Source organism: Canis lupus, chromosome 8 (genome assembly GCF_011100685.1).
Source record: "Canis lupus familiaris isolate Mischka breed German Shepherd chromosome 8, alternate assembly UU_Cfam_GSD_1.0, whole genome shotgun sequence".
NCBI lineage: Eukaryota > Metazoa > Chordata > Mammalia > Carnivora > Canidae > Canis > Canis lupus.
The window spans coordinates 75,330,035-75,351,080 of record NC_049229.1 but is presented as its reverse complement, the minus strand read 5'-3'; the positions used below and the strand labels follow the sequence as shown (position 1 = coordinate 75,351,080).

General features: G+C 41.2%; 1 gene segment (V, D, J or C); it reads left to right on the top strand.

Moving 5' to 3' along the window:
• The first annotated feature begins 336 nt into the window (after positions 1-336).
• LOC119876553 lies at positions 337-17,369 on the top strand. The segment is given in 2 exon segments: positions 337-382; positions 16,963-17,369. Coding segments are annotated over 2 exon segments (453 nt in total).
• Positions 17,370-21,046: the final 3,677 nt, after the last annotated feature.

Genomic DNA, 21,046 nt, shown 5'->3' with positions numbered 1-21,046 from the left:
ACAGTTTGGCTATCGTGGCCATTGCTGCTAGAAACATCGGGGTGCAGGTGTCCCGGCGTTTCATTGCATTTGTATCTTTGGGGTAAATCCCCAACAGTGCAATTGCTGGGTCGTAGGGCAGGTATATCTTTAACTGTTTGAGGAACCTCCTGTTGGCTTTAAATACAAGAAAGTAAGTCTGGAGATCGTTATATAGTGAGAGCACATGCAAATAGGGCCGTCTCTCCACTGATTAAACCAGGCCAGTCACGACCCTGCAGCTGGGAGAGGAGCCCCAGCCCCAGGATCCCCAGGTGACCCGATTCAGTGATCAGGACACAACACAGACAAACCACCATGGAGTCTGTGCTCAGCTGGGTTTTCCTTGTCGCTATTTTAAAAGGTAATTCATAGAGAATTGACATTTTCACAAAAGTAATTCTTCCAACCCATGAGCATGGAATATTTATTAATATTTTTGTGTCTTCCTCGATTTCTTTCAGAAGTGTTCTATAGTTTTTAGGGTATAGAAACTTTACCTCTTTGGTTAGGGTTAATCCTGGGTATCTTATGCTTTTGGGTGCAATTTAAGATTTTTTTGATGCCTTAACTTTTCTTTCTTAAATCTCATTGCTAGTGTATACTATTGGAAGTGATTACTGGGCATGGATTTTGTATCCGGCCACACTGCCAAATTGCTGTAGGAGTTCAATCAACCTTGGGGTGAAGTCTTTTGAGTTTTATAGACACAGTGTCATGTCATCTGCGAAAAAAAAAGGGTTTTGACTTTTTTTTTCTTTTTTGGTTTTGACTTCTTGTTTGCCAATATGAATGCCTTTTGTTTCTTTTTGTTGCCTTATTTCTGAGGCTAGGACTTCTAGTACTATGTTGAATAGCAGTGATGAGAGTGGATATTCTTGTCTTGTTTCTGATCTTAGGGGAAAGGCTGCCAGTGTTTCCCCATTGAGAATGATATTTGCTGTGGGCTTTTTATAGATGGCTTTTAAGATGCTGAGGAAAGTTCCCTCTATCCCTACACTCTGAAGAGTTTTGATCAGGAATGGATGCTGTATTTTGTCAAATGATTTCTCTGTTTCCATTGAGAAGATCCTATGGTTCCTGTTTTTTTCTCTTGTTGATGTGATCTATCATATTGTTTGCTTTACAAGTGTTGAACCAGCCTTGCATCCCAGGTATAAATCCCATTTTGTCATGGTGAATTATTTTGTTAATATTCTGTTGTGTCCTATTGGCCAGGGTCTTGTTGAGAATTTTTGCATCTGTGTTCATCAGGGTTATTGGTCTGTAATTCTCCATTTTGGTGGAGCCTTTGTCTGGTTTTGGATTTAAGGTGATTCTGGCCTTATAAAAAGAGTTTAGAAGTATTCTGTCCCTTTCTATCTTCCAGAACAGCTTCAGTAAATAGGTATGGCTTCTTCTTTAAATGTTTGATAGACTTCCCTGGGAAGCCATCTGGCCCTGGACTTTTGTGTCTTGGGAGGTTTTGACGACTGCTCCAATTTACTCCTTGGTTATTTGCCTGTTCGGGTTTTCTATTTCTTCTCATTCCAGATTTGCTTATTTGTGGTTTTCCAGAAAAGCATCCATTTCTTCTGGATTGCCTAATTTATTGGCATATAAGTGGTCATAATATGTTTTTAAAATCATTGGTATCTCCTTCCTATTGGTTGTGAGGTATTGGGACTTCATCAATATTAAAAGCTATGCACAGCAAAATAGTCAACAAAACTCAAAGACAACCAATAGAACGAGAGAAGATATTTGTAAATGACCTATCAGATAAAGGGCTAATATCCAGGATCCATTAAAAAAAGTTATCTAGATTACTTGCTGGTACGAGGTTTGTTGAGGACCCGTACTCCTCCATTATATTGCCGCCAACATTATTTAATCAATTTATTTATTTATTTATTTATTTATTTATTTATTTATTTATTTATTTTCAGACAAAGTGACAAAAGAGTTTGAGGGTAACAGATAGAAAATCTAAAGAAGATCCTTCAATGAGCACAAAGCCTGACCAGGGGCTTGAACCCAGGAACTTGCATCATCATCTCAGCAGAAATCAAGAATCGATGGTTAACTGAATGTTTCCACATGGGCATCATTCTTGGGCCAATTTTTTAAAGGATGCCTTTATTTATTCATGAGCAACACACAGAGACAGAGACATAGACAGAGGGAGGAGAAGTGGACTCTGTGCAGTGTGCCAGATGCTGGCTTGTCCCCAGTACTCAGATATCATGCCCTGAGCCAAAGGCAGACACTCAACAACTGAGGCACCCAGGTGTACCACCCCAATTTTTTAAACAAAGATTTTTTTCTTCCATGAGAGACATACAGAGAGAGACAGATACATAGCGTGAGAAGCAGCCTCTTCGCTGGGACCCCAATAGGGGAATCTAGCCCTGGATTATGATCCTGCTCTGAGCTGAAGGCGGACACTAAACTGCTATACCACTCAGGAGTTCCCTTGCCCCAATTTTTAATCAGAGGATTTGTTTTTTAATTATTTTCTGTTTATTGAATTTTCTCTTGAGGAGTAAAAGTCCCTTCTGTATTTTGGATACTATCTCCTCAATATATGGTTGAGCACACTGATTCCCATGTCTTAGGGTGCCTTCTGTTCTACTAAGTTTTTATCTTATTTTTTCTCATTTTTAAAATTTAAATCCAGTTTTCAAAAAAATAGTATAATAATAAGTGCTCATCCCTTCAAGTGCACTCCTTCTTTTTTTTCTTTTTTTTTTAGTGCACTCCTTCTTGCTCTGCTAATATGCGTTCTGCACCCTTTCTATGTTGATGTAGCCCCACTTGTCTGCTTTGATTTTGTTGCCTGCGATTCTGATGCTATATCAAATAAATCATAGCCAAGCCCATGTCATGATGTCTTCCCATTTGTTTCCATTGAAAAGATTTAGGGTTAAGTCTTTTTTTTTAATTTATTTTTTATTGGTGTTCAATTTACTAACATACAGAATAACCCCCAGTGCCCATCACCCATTCACTCCCACCCCCCGCCCTTCTCCCCTTCCACCACCCCTAGTTCATTTCCCAGAGTTAGCAGTCTTTACGTTCTGTCTCCCTTTCTGATATTTCCCACACATTTCTTCTCCCTTCCCTTATATTCCCTTTCACTATTATTTATATTCCGCAAATGAATGAGAACATATAATGTTTGTGTGGAGGTTCCTCAAACAGTTAAAAATAGACCTGCCCTACGACCCAGAAATTGCACTGTTGGGGATTTACCCCAAAGATATAGGGTCAAGTCTTCTGCTTAAGTCATTAATGCATTTTGAATTTGTCTGTGTCTGTGTGAGGTATGAGAAACACCAAGTGTCTTCATTTTGCATGTGGCTACTCAACACCATTTGTCATAGAGACTATCCTAACCCTATTGTGTGCTCTTAGATATCCTGTGGAGGATTTGCTGAGTGTATATGCACATGTTCACATCTGGACTCCATCATCTACTGCACTGTCTACATGTGTGATGTTATGCAGTCACAAACTGATGTAATGAATATTCTTCAGAAATACATTTATAAAGAAGGTATTGTAATGTCTGAGAATTGGTTTTGCTCCTCATAATTATGTGTTCACTATCATCTGATTTTCATTTCCGTATGAACATGGATTTTTTTCTATTATGGATAAAACAACTGGTATTTTGATTAATTTGATTAAACTTTTTAGTTTAACAACTACAAAAAAACAATTAGAAACCATGACAATAAAAATATTCTGGGAGATTTTAATAAGAATATGGAAACATAAATGAATAGAACCATGAATAAAATTGTAACGTGATTATAGAACAAAAATTAGATAACCAAGGCAAATTAGAGAATTACTAAAATGATCAATACACTAAAACGGATTTCATGAAGAACTAAAAAAAATGAACAAAACAGAACTAATACGAAGGCCGAATCCATTATCTAAAAACTTCTGCCTCTAAAAACAGAAAGAAAAATTAAAAAAAAAAACAAAGTAAAAAAATGTCCAAGATTAGATGGCTTTATTTATGAATTTTATCAAATATTTTTAAAAGAACTAGGGCCCAATGGAGGAGCAAGATGGCGGAAGAGTAGGGTCTCCAAATCACCTGTCTCCACCAAACTACCTAGAAAACCTTCAAATTATCCTGAAAATCTATGAATTCGGCCTGAGATTTAAAGAGAGACCAGCTGGAATGCTACAGTGAGAAGAATTCGCGCTTCTATCAAGGTAGGAAGACGGGGAAAAAGAAATAAAGGAACAAAGGTCTCCGAGGGGGAGGGGCCCCGCGAGGAGCCAGGCTGAGGCCGGAGCGAGTGTCCCCAGGACAGGAGAGCCCCGTCCCGGAGGAGCAGGAGCTGCACCAACCTTCCCGGGCGGAAAGGGGCTCGCGGGGAGGTGGAGCAGGAACCAGGAGGGCGAGGATGCCCTCCGGCTCCCTGGGACAGTAACAGCAACTGCGCGCCCAGGAGAGTGCGCCGAGCTCCCTAAGGGCTGCAGCGCGCACGGCGGGACCCGGCGGGACCCGGCGGGACCCGGAGCAGCTCGGGGGGCTCGGGCGGCGGCTCCGCGGAGGGGGCTGCGCGGCCACGGGAGCAGCTCGGAGGGGCTCGGGCAGAGGAAGAGGCTCCGTGCAGAGGGGGCTGCGCGGTTCCAGGAGCAGCTCGGAGAGGCTCGGGCGGCAGCTCCGCGGAGGGGGCTGCGCGGCCCGGGAGCACGAATCCACCAGCGCAGGCTCCGGAGCACAGGGCGCCGGGACACAGCCCAGGATCCGGCCTCCCCCGGGACAGGCAGAGGCCGGGAGGGCCCAGGACAGCGAGGACGCTCCTGCCCCAGCTGAGCAGATCAGCGGCCCCGCCCCGGAGCCTCCAGGCCCTGCAGACGGAGAGCTCCGGAGTTCCTGCGGGGGCTGAATCCAGGTTTCCAGAGCTGCACCGCCACTGGGGCTGTTCCTCCTGCGGCCTCACGGGGGTAAACAACCCCCACTGAGCCCTGCACCAGGAGGGGGCACAGCAGCTCCCCCAACTGCTAACACCTGAAAATCAGCACAACAGGCCCCTCCCCCAGAACACCAGCTAGACGGACAACTTCCAGGAGAAGCCAAGGGACTTAAAGTACACAGAATCAGAAGATACTCCCCGGTGGTTCTTTTTTTGTTTGTTTGTTTTTGTTTTTGTTTTTGTTTTATTTTGCTTTTTGATTTGTATCCTTCCCCCACCCCCTTTTTTTCTCCTTTCTTTTTCTTTCTCTTTTTCTTCCCCCTTCTTTTTTTTCGTTTTTTTTCTTTTTCTTCCCTTTTTTTTTCTCTTTCTCTTTTCTTTCCTTCTTTCTCTCCTCTCTTTTTCTCTTTTTCCCAATACAACTTGTTTTTGGCCACTCTGCACTGAGCAAAATGACTAGAAGGAAAACCTCACCTCAAAAGAAAGAATCAGAAACAGTCCTCTCTCCCACAGAGTTACAAAATCTGGATTACAATTCAATGTCAGAAAGCCAATTCAGAAGCACTATTATACAGCTACTGGTGGCTCTAGAAAAAAGTATAAAGGACTCAAGAGACTTCATGACTGCAGAATTTAGAGCTAATCAGGCAGAAATTAAAAATCAATTGAATGAGATGCAATCCAAACTAGAAGTCCTAATGACGAGGGTTAACCAGGTGGAAGAACGAGTGAGTGACCTAGAAGACAAGTTGATAGCAAAGAGGGAAACTGAGGAAAAAAGAGACAAACAATTAAAAGACCATGAAGATAGATTAAGGGAAATAAACGACAGCCTGAGAAAGAAAAACCTACGTTTAATTGGGGTTCCTGAGGGCGCCGAAAGGGACAGAGGGCCAGAATATGTATTTGAACAAATTCTAGCTGAAAACTTTCCTAATCTGGGAAGGGAAACAGGCATTCAGATCCAGGAAATAGAGAGATCCCCCCCTAAAATCAATAAAAACCGTTCAACACCTCGACATTTAATTGTGAAGCTTGCAAATTCCAAAGATAAAGAGAAGATCCTTAAAGCAGCAAGAGACAAGAAATCCCTGACTTTTATGGGGAGGAGTATTAGGGTAACAGCAGACCTCTCCACAGAGACCTGGCAGGCCAGAAAGGGCTGGCAGGATATATTCAGGGTCCTAAATGAGAAGAACATGCAACCAAGAATACTTTATCCAGCAAGGCTCTCATTCAAAATGGAAGGAGAGATAAAGAGCTTCCAAGACAGGCAGCAACTAAAAGAATATGTGACCTCCAAACCAGCTCTGCAAGAAATTTTAAGGGGGCCTCTTAAAATTCCCCTTTAAGAAGAAGTTCAGTGGAACAGTCCACAAATACAAAGACTGAATAGATATCATGATGACACTAAACTCATATCTCTCAATAGTAACTCTGAATGTGAACGGGCTTAATGACCCCATCAAAAGGCGCAGGGTTTCAGACTGGATAAAAAAGCAGGACCCATCTATTTGCTGTCTACAAGAGACTCATTTTAGACAGAAGGACACCTACAGCCTGAAAATAAAAGGTTGGAGAACCATTTACCATTCGAATGGTCCTCAAAAGAAAGCAGGGGTAGCCATCCTTATATCAGATAAACTAAAATTTACCCCAAAGACTGTAGTGAGAGATGAAGAGGGACACTATATCATACTTAAAGGATCTATTCAACAAGAGGACTTAACAATCCTCAATATATATGCTCCGAATGTGGGAGCTGCCAAATATATAAATCAATTATTAACCAAAGTGAAGAAATACTTAGATAATAATACACTTACACTTGGTGACTTCAATCTAGCTCTTTCTATACTCGATAGGTCTTCTAAGCAAAACATCTCCAAAGAAACGAGAGCTTTAAATGATACACTGGACCAGATGGATTTCACAGATATCTACAGAACTTTACATCCAAATTCAACTGAATACACATTCTTCTCAAGCGCACATGGAACTTTCTCCAGAATAGACCACATATTGGGTCACAAATCGGGTCTGAACCGATACCAAAAGATTGGGATTGTCCCCTGCATATTCTCGGACCATAATGCCTTGAAATTAGAACTAAATCACAACAAGAAGTTTGGAAGGACCTCAAACACATGGAGGTTAAGGACCATCCTGCTAAAAGATAAAAGGGTCAACCAAGAAATTAAGGAAGAATTAAAAAGATTCATGGAAACTAATGAGAATGAAGATACAACCGTTCAAAATCTTTGGGATGCAGCAAAAGCAGTCCTAAGGGGGAAATACATCGCAATACAAGCATCCATTCAAAAACTGGAAAGAACTCAAATACAAAAGCTAACCTTACACATAAAGGAGCTAGAGAAAAAACAGCAAATAGATCCTACACCCAAGAGAAGAAGGGAGTTAATAAAGATTCGAGCAGAACTCAACGAAATCTAGACCAGAAGAACTGTGGAACAGATCAACAGAACCAGGAGTTGGTTCTTTGAAAGAATTAATAAGATAGATAAACCATTAGCCAGCCTTATTAAAAAGAAGAGAGAGAAGACTCAAATTAATAAAATCATGAATGAGAAAGGAGAGATCACTACCAACACCAAGGAAATACAAACGATTTTAAAAACATATTATGAACAGCTATACGCCAATAAATTAGGCAATCTAGAAGAAATGGACGCATTCCTGGAAAGCCACAAACTACCAAAACTGGAACAGGAAGAAATAGAAAACCTGAACAGGCCAATAACCAGGGAGGAAATTGAAGCAGTCATCAAAAACCTCCCAAGACACAAGAGTCCAGGGCCAGATGGCTTCCCAGGAGAATTTTATCAAACGTTTAAAGAAGAAATCATACCTATTCTCCTAAAGCTGTTTGGAAAGATAGAAAGAGATGGAGTACTTCCAAATTCGTTCTATGAAGCCAGCATCACCTTAATTCCAAAGCCAGACAAAGACCCCGCCAAAAAGGAGAATTACAGACCAATATCCCTGATGAACATGGATGCAAAAATTCTCAACAAGATACTGGCCAATAGGATCCAACAGTACATTAAGAAAATTATTCACCATGACCAAGTAGGATTTATCCCTGGGACACAAGGCTGGTTCAACACCCGTAAAACAATCAATGTGATTCATCATATCAGCAAGAGAAAAACCAAGAACCATATGATCCTCTCATTAGATGCAGAGAAAGCATTTGACAAAATACAGCATCCATTCCTGATCAAAACTCTTCAGAGTGTAGGGATAGAGGGAACATTCCTTGACATCTTAAAAGCCATCTATGAAAAGCCCACAGCAAATATCATTCTCAATGGGGAAGCACTGGGAGCCTTTCCCCTAAGATCAGGAACAAGACAGGGATGTCCACTCTCACCACTGCTATTCAACATAGTGCTGGAAGTCCTAGCCTCAGCAATCAGACAACAAAAAGACATTAAAGGCATTCAAATTGGCAAAGAAGAAGTCAAACTCTCCCTCTTCGCCGATGACATGATACTCTACATAGAAAACCCAAAAGTCTCCACCCCAAGATTGCTAGAACTCATACAGCAATTCGGTAGCGTGGCAGGATACAAAATCAATGCCCAGAAGTCAGTGGCATTTCTATACACTAACAATGAGACTGAAGAAAGAGAAATTAAGGAGTCAATCCCATTTACAATTGCACCCAAAAGCATAAGATACCTAGGAATAAACCTCACCAAAGATGTAAAGGATCTATACCCTCAAAACTATAGAACACTTCTGAAAGAAATTGAGGAAGACACAAAGAGATGGAAAAATATTCCATGCTCATGGATTGGCAGAATTAATATTGTGAAAATGTCAATGTTACCCAGGGCAATATACACGTTTAATGCAATCCCTATCAAAATACCATGGACTTTCTTCAGAGAGTTAGAACAAATTATTTTAAGATTTGTGTGGAATCAGAAAAGACCCCGAATAGCCAGGGGAATTTTAAAAAAGAAAACCATATCTGGGGGCATCACAATGCCAGATTTCAGGTTGTATTACAAAGCTGTGGTCATCAAGACAGTGTGGTACTGGCACAAAAACAGACACATAGATCAGTGGAACAGAATAGAGAATCCAGAAGTGGACCCTGAACTTTATGGGCAACTAATATTCGATAAAGGAGGAAAGACTATCCATTGGAAGAAAGACAGTCTCTTCAATAAATGGTGCTGGGAAAAATGGACATCCACATGCAGAAGAATGAAACTAGACCACTCTCTTTCACCATACACAAAGATAAACTCAAAATGGATGAAAGATCTAAATGTGAGACAAGATTCCATCAAAATCCTAGAGAAGAACACAGGCAACACCCTTTTTGAACTCGGCCATAGTAACTTCTTGCAAGATACATCCACGAAGGCAAAAGAAACAAAAGCAAAAATGAACTACAGGACTTCATCAAGATAAGAAGCTTTTGCACAGCAAAGGATACAGTCAACAAAACTCAAAGACAACCTACAGAATGGGAGAAGATATTTGCAAATGACATATCAGATAAAGGGCTAGTTTCCAAGATCTATAAAGAACTTATTAAACTCAACACCAAAGAAACAAACAATCCAATCATGAAATGGGCAAAAGACATGAACAGAAATCTCACAGAGGAAGACATAGACATGGCCAACATGCATATGAGAAAATGCTCTGCATCACTTGCCATCAGGGAAATACAAATCAAAACTACAATGAGATACCACCTCACACCAGTGAGAATGGGGAAAATTAACAAGGCAGGAAACAACAAATGTTGGAGAGGATGCGGAGAAAAGGGAACCCTCTTACACTGTTGGTGGGAATGTGAACTGGTGCAGCCACTCTGGAAAACTGTGTGGAGGTTCCTCAAACAGTTAAAAATATACCTGCCCTACGACCCAGCAATTGCACTGTTGGGGAATTACCCCAAAGATACAAATGCAATGAAACGCCGGGACACCTGCACCCCGATGTTTCTAGCAGCAATGGCCACTATAGCCAAACTGTGGAAGGAGCCTCGGTGTCCAACGAAAGATGAGTGGATAAAGAAGATGTGGTTTATGTATACAATGGAATATTACTCAGCTATTAGAAATGACAAATACCCACCATTTGCTTCAACGTGGATGGAACTGGAGGGTATTATGCTGAGTGAAGTAAGTCAGTCGGAGAAGGACAAACATTTTATGTTCTCATTCATTTGGGGAATATAAATAATAGTGAAAGGGAAAAGAAGGGAAGGGGGAAGAAATGTGTGGGAAATATCAGAAAGGGAGACAGAACGTAAAGACTGCTAACTCTGGGAAACGAGCTAGGGGTGGTAGAAGGGGAGGAGGGTGGGGGGTGGGAGTGAATGGGTGACGGGCACTGGGTGTTATTCTGTATGTTAGTAAATTGAACACCAATAAAAAAAAAAAAAAAAAGAACTAGGGCCCAAACATCTCAGTCTCCTCCAAAATCTAGTGAGAATAGGATATGCCCAAATTCATTTAAGGAGGCCAGGATGACTGTGACAACAAACCCACAGCAAGGACCTCACAAGAAGGGATTCAAGGACAATTTCTGAGATGCACATATATGTAAAACTCCTGGCATCCGGAATCCAACAGCTCATGGAAAGGATCACACAGAATGATGTAGAGGAAGTCAGTCCTGGGATGCAGGGATTCTTCAATATACCCAGATCATAAAAGGCACCCTCTGTATTAACAAAGTATTAATGGTCTACAAAGGTCAACAAAGTGTAGGAATGATCCATATTATCCTCCCTTTGATACCTAAGATCATTTAAGAAATTTCAACACAGGGATGCCTGGGTGTCTCAGTGGTTGAGCATCTGCCTACTGCTCAGGGAGTGATCTGAGGATCCTGGATTGAGTCTGGTATCCTGGTCCTTTCTGGAGGCCTGCCTTTCCCTCTGCCTGAGTCTCTACATCTCTCTCTCTCTCTCTCTCTCTCTCTCTCTCTGTGTGTGTGTGTGTTTGTTTCTCACGAATAAATAAATAAATAAAATCTTTAAAAAATGAAAATTCAACACATGGTTTTTTATCAAAACTCTTAATAATCAAGGAACTTAAAGAAATTACCTCCAAGAAATCATGGCAATTTATTAATAGTCCACACCCAAATCCATATTCAGCAGTGAAAATTTGAAGCCTTACTGTGAAGTCCGGAGCCACACAAGGATGCTCATTCCCACCATTAGTATACAACATGGAATCATGAAGGAGAATGAACTGTGACACCCCAAATATGCCAGCTGGTCACCTGGGTTATTACGGACTAAAGGTACATGAGAAACAGCCAGAAGACAGGTATGCTGAGCCATCTATGTTCCCCTGTTGGCAGGAAATGAGTCTCCCTTGGGAATGTTCCCTTCCCTATACCAGGAGGAGTGAACCATCCTCAGGACCAGAATAGAGAATGTAGTGGCCAAATGGCTGTGCAAACTACCCTTGTCAGTTCCTCAATAATTCACTGACCCAAAACCAAATCCTGGCCTTAATATCCACAATCTCAATATTTTGTGGTCTGAGACACACAAGGGCTGTCTAATTTGGTCATTGTCTGGGTGTTTTATTCTAGGTAGCTCATTAACATGCAAAATGAAATGCATTTACCTCAGATCTACCTTATGTCTACTAAGTTATTAGACCAAATATCTGAGAAAAATAGAAGGTAAATCTTCCTGCCCTGATAACTGGAAGACTTATATAGAAATTGCAATAATGAAACAAAAGTTATTTAGTTTAGCATAGAGGAAGAAAACTTCTTTTTTACATATGACATGATCTCATATGTAGTAAACACTACCATCTCCACAGCATAGTCGCAGAACTAATATATGATTTCAGAGAAACTATAGCATGAAAATCAACAGACGAAATAAAGCTATATTTCAAATATAACAAAATAGCAACAAATGTATAAAAAGAATTAACAAAATTACTAAATTTACACTGGAGCAGAAATAAAATATTTAGGGTTAAACTTCCCAAGGACATGGGCAGCCCTGATGGCCTAGCGGTTTCTCACCGCCTTCGGCCTGGGGTATGATCCTGGAGATACGGGATTGAGTCCCACATCAGGCTCCCTGCGTGGAACCTGCTTCTCCCTCTGCCTGTGTCCCTGCCTCTCTCTCTTTCTCTGTCTCTGTGTATGTCTGTCATGAAAAAAAAAAGAAATAAAACCTTTCAAAAATCTTTAAAATAAACTTCCCAAGGAAATAAAATAGGTATATCAAACTCCAGTATATTGATGAAAGAATTATAAAAATCCACAGAAAATTTAATGGCAATTTTGTTCAGAAGTTAGAACACTTCTTATTGTCACAAAGTCATCTACACAAGGTGTGTGCAAAGGTTATTCAATCCTAGTTTATAACCTGTAAAGATCATAACCTAAGGCTTAAACTAAAAACTCAGAAGACATACAAATAGGGCCCTACATCAAATGATTAAGACAGTCCAGCCCAAACCGTGCAGCTGGGAGAGAAGCCACAGCCCCAGGATCCCCAGGTGACTCCATTCATGGATCAGGACAGAACAGACAATTCACGGAGTCTGTGCTCAGCTGGGTTTTCCTTGTTGCTATCTTAAAAGGAAATTCATGTAGAATAAACATGGAGAATATGCATGGGGTGAGTGAGAAAGCCAGGAGATGTGGAACAGTTTTCTGACCAGGGTGTCTTGTGTCTGCAGGTGTCCAGGGTGAGGTGCTCTGATGGAGTCTGAGGGAGACCTGGTGAAGCCTGGGGGGGGGGTTCCCTGAGACTAATTCTCAAATCTGAAAGAGGAAAACAATAGAATATCTGAACAAACCAATAACCGGTGAGGAGACTGAAACAGTTATCAAAAATTCCAAAGAAATTGTAAGGCCAGATGGCTTTCCAGGTGAATTCTACAGAACATTTAAAGAAAACACATTTCCTCTTCTACTAAATCTGATTGAAAGGATGGCAAGGAAATGAATACTTCTGAACTCTCTCTATAAGACCAGCATTATCAGGGTCCCCAAACAAAACAAAGCCCCCGCAAAGGAGAAATATAGACCAATATGCCTGATGAACATGGATGCAAAAATTATCTCCAAAATTTTAGCAAATGGAATCTAACAGTACATCCATTATTCACCAGGACAAAGTGGGAATATCCCCGTGTGCAAGGATGGTTCAACATTCATGAAACAATCAATGTGATAGATCATATCAACAAAAGAAAAAAACAAGAAACATGATATTCTCAATACATGCAGAGAAAGAAGTTGAGAAAGCACAGCATCCATTTGTGATTGAAACTCTTCATTGTAGGATTAGAGTGAGCATTCCTCAGGATCCTAAAAGCCATCTATGGAAGTCCCACAGCAAATAGCATACCAATGCGGAGAAACTGAGAGCCTCTCTCTTTAGATAAAAAAGAGAGTGGTGTCAATATTCAAGATTGTTATTTAACATAGTACTAGAAGCCCTGAACTCAGAATTCAGATAACCAAAGAAAAAAAAAAAGAAAAGAAAGAAAAAGAAAAGAGGGCTCAAAAATTGTGAAAGCAAAAGTCAAACTCTTCCTCTTTGCAGATGACATGATGATGTAGGTAGAAAACCCGAGACTCCACCCCAAGATTGGTAGAAATAATACAGCAATTCACCAATGTGGCAGGATACAAAATCAATGCCCAGAAATCAGTGGCATTTCTATACACTAACAACGTGACTGAAAAAAGAGAAATTAAGGAGTCAATCCCATTTGCAATTGCACCCAAAACTATAAGATACTTAGGAATAAACCTAACCAAGGTTGTAAAGTATCTATACCCTAAAAACTGCAGAACGCTTCTGAAATAATTTGCGGAAGACACAAAGAGATGGAAAAATATTCCCTGCTTATGGGTTGAAAGAATTAATATTGTGAAAATGTCAATGCTACCCAGGGAAATTCACACATTTAATGCAATCCCTATCAAAATATCATGGACTCTCTTCAGACAGTGGGAAAAAATTATATTAAGATTTGTGTGGAATCAGAAAAGACCTTTAATAGCCAGAGCAATTTTGAAAATTATAACCAGCGCCAGTGGCATCACAATACCAATTTCAAGTTGTACTACAAAACTATGAACATCAAGAGAGTATTGCACTGTCTTGATGTTCTTGTACTAAAACAGACACATACATCTGTACAAAACATAGTTCTGTACAAAAACAGACACATAGATCAATGAAACAGGACAACTCAGAAATGGGAGCTCAACTCCATGGTCAACTAATATTCGACAAAGCAGGAAAGACCATCCCCTTGAAAAAGGACTGTCTCTTCAATAGTTGCTGCTTTGGAAATGGGACACCCATGTGCAGAAGAATGAAACTAGAACATTGTATTACAACACACAGAAAGATAAACTCAAACTAGTTGAGTGATCTAAATGTGAGACAAACTCTATCAAAATCCTAGAGGAGAACACAGGCAACACTCTTTGGGATCTGAGTACAGCAACTTATTGCAATGTACTTCTATGAAGACGATCGGAGATGGACAAACATTATATGGTCTCATTCATTTGGGGAATATAAAAAATAGTGAAAGGTAATAAAGGGGAAAGAAGAAAAAAATGAGTGGGAAATATCAGAAAGGGAGACAATATAAAAGACTCCTAACTCTGGGAAAAGAACTAGGGTGGTGGAGGAGGAGGTGGGCAGGGGTGTGGGTGACTGGATGACGGGCACTGAGGTGGGAACTTGATGGGATGAGCACTGGGTGTTAATCTATATGTTGGCAATTTGAACACCAATAAAAAATAAATTTATAAAAAATAGATCTGCCCTACGACCCAGCAATTGCACTGCTGGGGATTTACCCCAAAGATATAGATGCAATGAAATGCTGGGACACCTGCACCCCAATGTTTATAGCAGCAATGTCCACAATAGCCAACCTGTGGAAGGTGCCTCAGAGTCCATAGAAAGATGAATGGATAAAGAAGATGTGGTCTATGTATACAATGGAATATTACTCAGCAATTAGAAATGACAAATACCCACCATTTGCTTTGACATGGCTAGAACTGGAGGATATTAAGCTGAGTGAAATAAGTCAACCAGAGAAGGACAAACATTATATGGTCTCACTCATTTAAGGAATATAAAAAATAGTGAAAGGGAATAAAAGCGAATGGAGAAGAAATGAGTGGGAAATATCAGAAAGGGAGACATAACAAGAAAGACTCCTATCTGGGAAAAGAACTAGGGGTGGTGGAAGGGGAGGTGGGCGGGAGTGGGGGTGACTGGGTGACAGGCACTGAGGGAGGCACTTGATGGGATGAGCACTGGATTTTATTCTATATGTTAGCAAATTGAACACCAATAAAAATAAATTTATAAAAAAAGAAAAAAGAAAAAATGAAGACAAAAGCAAACATGAACTATTGTGACCTAAGATATGAAAGTTCTGCAGAGCAAAAGAAACAGTCAACAAAACCAAAAGACAATGTACAGAATGGGAGAAGATATTTGCAAATGACACATCAGATAAAGGGCTAGTATCCAAGATCTATAAAGAACATCTTAAACTCAACACCAAAGAAACAAACAATCCAATCATAAAATGGGCAAAAGACATGAACAGAAATCTCACAGAGGAAGACATAGATGTGGCCAACAAGCACATGAGAAAATGCTCACATCACTGGCTATCAGGGAAATACAAATCAAAACCACAATGAGATACCACCTCACACCAGTGAGAATGGGGAAAATAAACAAGGCAGGCAACCAAAATGTTGTAGAGGATGTTAAGAAAGGGGAACTCTCTTGCAATGTTGGTGGGAATGTGAACTGGTGGAGCCACTCTGGAAAACTGTGTGGAGGTTCCTGAAAGAGTTAAAAATAGACCTGCCCTACAACCCAGCAATTGCACTGCTGGGGATTTACCCAAAGATACAGATGCAATGAAATGCCGAGACACCTGCACCCCAATGTTTATAGCAGCAATGTCCACAATAGCCAAACTGTGGAAGGAGCCTCTGTGTCCATAGAAAGATCAATGGATAGAGAAGCTGTGGTCTGTGTATACAATTGAATATTACTCAGCCATTAGAAATGACGTATACCCACCATTTGCTTCAATGTGGATGGAACTGGAGGGTATTATGCTTAGTGCAGTAAGTCAGTGGGAGAAGGACAAACGTTATATGGTCTCATTTTGTGGGGGAAAATAAAAGATAGTTTAAGGGAATAAAGGGGAAAGGAGGGAAAATGAGTGGGAAATATCAGACAGGGACACGAAATATTAAAGACTCCTGTCTGGGCAATGAAAAAGGGGTAGTGAAGGGGAGTTGGGCGGGGGTGGGGGTGACTGGGTGATGGACACTTGATAGGATGAGCACTGAGTGATATGCTATATGTTGGCAATTCGAACTCCAATAAAAATACACACAAGAAAACAAAGTGAAAGGATGAAAAAAATATTTCACAAAGATATTCAACTTAAATAGAATCAAAAATAAAAATTTAGTATTAATTAGCAATGGGAGATAAAATACCATACTAAAAATGAGTTTGATGAAAGCCTTTTTAAAAGATAAACAGAAATGAAAAGATAACACTGCTCACAGAATAGAACTTCATATTTCGACAGTGACATCTGCAACAGTGATCTGTAAAGGTAATGCAATCTTTTCTATTAAATTGTTAGCATCAAATTGTATTCAAGAGCTGAAGATATAGTCAGAGGACATGCAAATAGGGCACTCCTTCCACTGATTAAACCAGCCCAGCCCCAACCCTGCAGCTGGGAGGGGAGCCCCAGCTGCAGGATCCACAGGTGAAGCCATTCAGTGATCTGGACAGCACACAGACATCTCACCTTGGAATCTGTGCTCTGCTGGGTTTTCCTTTTCACAATTTTAAAAGGTAATTCATGGAGAACAAGGGACTTTGACTAGATGACAGGAGGTGAATTAGAGAAACAGGGATGTGAGACAATTTCTTGACCAGGATGTCTTGTGTCTGCAGGTGTCCAGGGTGAGGTGCAGCTGGGGGAGTCTGGGGGAGACCTGGTGAAGCCTGGGCGGTCCCTGAGACTCTCCTGTGTGGCCTCTGGATTCACCTTCAGTAGCTACCACATGAGCTGGGTCCGCCAGGCTCCAGGGAAGGGGCTGCAGTGGGTCTCACGGATTATCAGTGATGGAAGTAGCACATACTATGCAGACGCTGTGAAGGGCCAATTCACCATCTCCAGAGACAACGCCAAGAACACACTGCATCTGAAGATGAACATCCTGAGAACCCAGGACACGGCTGTGTATTACTGTGGAAAGCACACAGTGAGGCGACCTCAGCATGAGCTCAGACACAAACCTCCCTGTAGAATGAGATCAGGACCACCAGGGGGTCTACACTACTCACCACTTCAGTCTTGAGGGCCTAGGAGCAGGTGCAGATGTAGGTTCTGGGCAGGTTTCCTATCAGGGTGTAGAGCTTCCTCCACATGGAACAGTTTCCCCCAGGGAGCTATCTAGGCAGATGATCTGTGCATAGCTATCCAGTCTCTCATCTAGAAGCTGCATTTGATAGGAAAACAAATATTATGTACAAATGACAAAGTTTCTTACAGTTGTTATTTCCCTAAATACCAATAAATTGCAAATATCTCCATATCTATATCTATATTTATATCTATATCTATCTATCATCTATCTATCTATATCTGTATCTATATCTATATCATCTATATCTATCTATATATAAACTATGTACTGGAGCTGCACCTGCACACTTTGTGCATCACATGACCACCAAGGTCAAGGAGATTTTTGGTAGAAGCAGCATTAAATGCATGGCAGACATGAGGTTACAAATGCATCAGCTATCTAAAGCAAAAGAAAAACTCTTGGTGGGGTCACTATCTTGTACCCTCCTCACAGCATCAATGTCGAGGACAGCCTGGCTGTCCCCAACTAAAAAAGAAGCGAGTCCCCCACTAAGATATGCTGTTGATGTGAAGTCTGAGGATCATGAACACTCACACAGAGAGACAAGAGTATAAAAACTTGATTACCTTCACCGTCATGTCTGTTCAGAGCAGGACAGTCCTCTCATCATATCATAACTGCTTAGATGGAGCTAGGGAAGGACACTCGCTCAGGGTGTGTGTTAATGGTCAAATGTGGGGACAAGGTTTTGCTCCAGGAGGGGCTTGTGTGGATTCAGTGTCCCACCTGCATCAATGGAGGGAATTTAAGTGTTCCTGCTGGATTTCCCATGGGTGGGCCAGGAGGAGAAGAGAAGATGGGCGATTAGAGATCAAGGAGCTTGTAAATAAGACTAAAAAATATGGTGTGATGACAAATTCAACTAAACAATGATAAAAACTGAGAGAACAAACGTGGAGGAGGACCTGCCACCTGCAGGGAATAACTCTTGGATCCTTCATGTGCTGATATCAGCTCAGTGTGTGTGACCTCTACCATCCCCATGTTGGAACCTAATGTCCATGCGATGGGAGGAGGAAGTGGGGCCTTAGGGGAGCAATTAGGTCAGGAGGTGCAGCCTCATGATGGGATAAGGAACCTTATGCACAGGACTGGGATATCTCCTTGCCCCCTTGCCCCATGTGAGGTGACAGGAAAGGACAGGATAGGACGGGGACGCTCTCCAGACACCACGTGCGCCTGCACCTGGACCTCAGACTTCCTAGACTCCAGAGCTCTGAGAATCAGAGTCTGTTATTTAATCCACCCAGTCTAGGAATGTGGTGACATCACTCAGACTCACTAAAAGAGGGTCCCATCACTTTTTTGTTCTTTACAACCTGTTCCCAGGAAAACACTCAGGTTATGACGAAATAGAGCAGGAATACCACACCTGGAATCACTGACCTCAACCACCTTCCATTCTCCTGTCCTTAGTAGCTGTGCATCACATTGGTGTCACACATTCTTCCTACAACCCTGGGGTTCTTTGGACCAATTAATATCCTGGGATTCCTCCCTGTTTACCACCTGAGCACATTTAGCCCAGGCACATCCCCATGGAAGCAGACATCTAAAATTCTCAGATTTCCATGTTTGCTGTGAGTAAAACTTTGCAGAAAATTCTGGAAGCAGCCTCGCTCCTGCCCTCATTGCCACAGCTATATCTCCGCATGACAATATTCACACCTCCTACATCCAAAAGGTGGTCAATTTGTTATGTGTGGACTAGTAGTTTCTGTTCTCTCAGACCTCTAAGTGATTTCATGGGTGATCAGAATGATTCAATAAGTATCTATCACATTCCACAATGAGACAAGCTCAGGAACACTGATCCAGTATCTTAACTCCTCCTTCCCAATGCTGTTATAGGAAAGACTGTGTGGGGAATTCCATATGCTTTATATGCTGAATATCAGATGGGGACTCCAGAATTTTATGTCAAAATCACCTAACCTTACTTTCTTTCAAACTCTTATCTCAGTCCTGTGGATTTATTTTGTGTTTGAGTGTATGTTGTACAATCATTATATTATTTTGCAGTAAGTGATGATGACATACGTGGTCCATGCACATATTCTCACTAATGAGTGACATAGAGAGGCAAGCACCTCTCAACATGTGAAACGGACTTCGGTCATGAAGTCAGGCTTCCTCCCCAAGGACAAGAATTGTGGGGATATTATTATCACAACTCTGTGTCTTCATGCCATTGCTGTAGATGCACTATGGATGGGATGGGCTGCTGGCAGTCTCTCCGATGCACAGGATCCAGTCAGGGTTGGAGAAAGCAGGATCTGGAGGCAGAACATAAGTCCTGTCTCATTTGGCAGAGTCAAAGGGACTGATCTGAGAAGCACAAAATTTAGGTGGATCAGAGCTGCAAAGTGAAATTTAATTCTTCCATCTCATCATTTTCTCTAAGTCTCACTCTTCCTCTATGTGTTAGAAAAGCAAGTTACAGGTCCTGCTCCAGAATAACAGCTTTATGAAGAAGAGGTCACATAGGGTTCAGGGCCTGGGACTTCAAAGATTGTCTGCGGTGTGTGCTGTGTGAACTGGGGTGTCCTGTTTTGGTGCCTCTTTCCATCAGGCCTCGCATCTTCAGAAACTCTCCCTGTCCGCTGTGGGCAGTGCGTGGTCCTTGCCCAGATTGTGGTGGGTTTTGACAGGATGTGCTCTGCTCTGCTTGTTAAGTTTCACCTGATCCCACCTCCATTAGAACTGAGGCCCTGCAGGATTCTCTGCTCATGAGATGTGGGTGGGCAGTGGTGCCGCTGCTCCAGTAAAAAATATGATGGTGCCTCAAATAGGTAAAAGTAGACCTACCCTGTGGTCCAGCAACTGCTCTATTGCGTATTTACCATAAGGCTACAAAACTACTAAAAGAAAAAAAGACTACAAAACTACTAATTTTCAAGGAATATATTCACCTCAGTATTTTCAGCACTTATCTGCATTAGCCCAAACATGGAAATCAAGCATAAATAGAATGAAATCTAACCATATGCAAGTATGGCGATGGAGGTAGCAAGTGTATAGCTACATGACATGAGTCAGTCAGAAAAAGACAAATACTGTACAATTTCAGTCATATATTGAATTTAAGGAAGAAATCAAAGGAACAAAGGGGGAAAATTGATACAAAGACCAAAAAATAGTCTCTCCATTATAGAGATTAAACTGGTGGTTATTACATGGAGGTAAGTGGGGGCCGAGTGACATATCAGATGGGGATTAGGAAGTGCACATGTCCTGATGGACACTGGACGATGAATGGGAATGATCAATCACTCTATTGCACACCAGAAATGAATGTTACACTGGATGTCATCTCTATTTTCATTGACATAAAATCTTTAAAATAACTACACCTTGAATTTGTATTTATTCTCTTTAATTTCGTAGCATAATACAGGAGGCTTTTCCATGAAACAAATCTGACGTTAATCATAGATTTGCTCATTTCCACTTCTGTGATGCTGAAATTGAATAATTAATCAGGAATGCAAATTCCTACTTATCTTCTATAGAGTGTCTTACTGAGAAATAGAATAATTCCTTGGTTGTTAAGGCTTGTTTTGCATTTTTAAAGTGGTTTGCCTTTTTAAAAATTGTGGATTTGG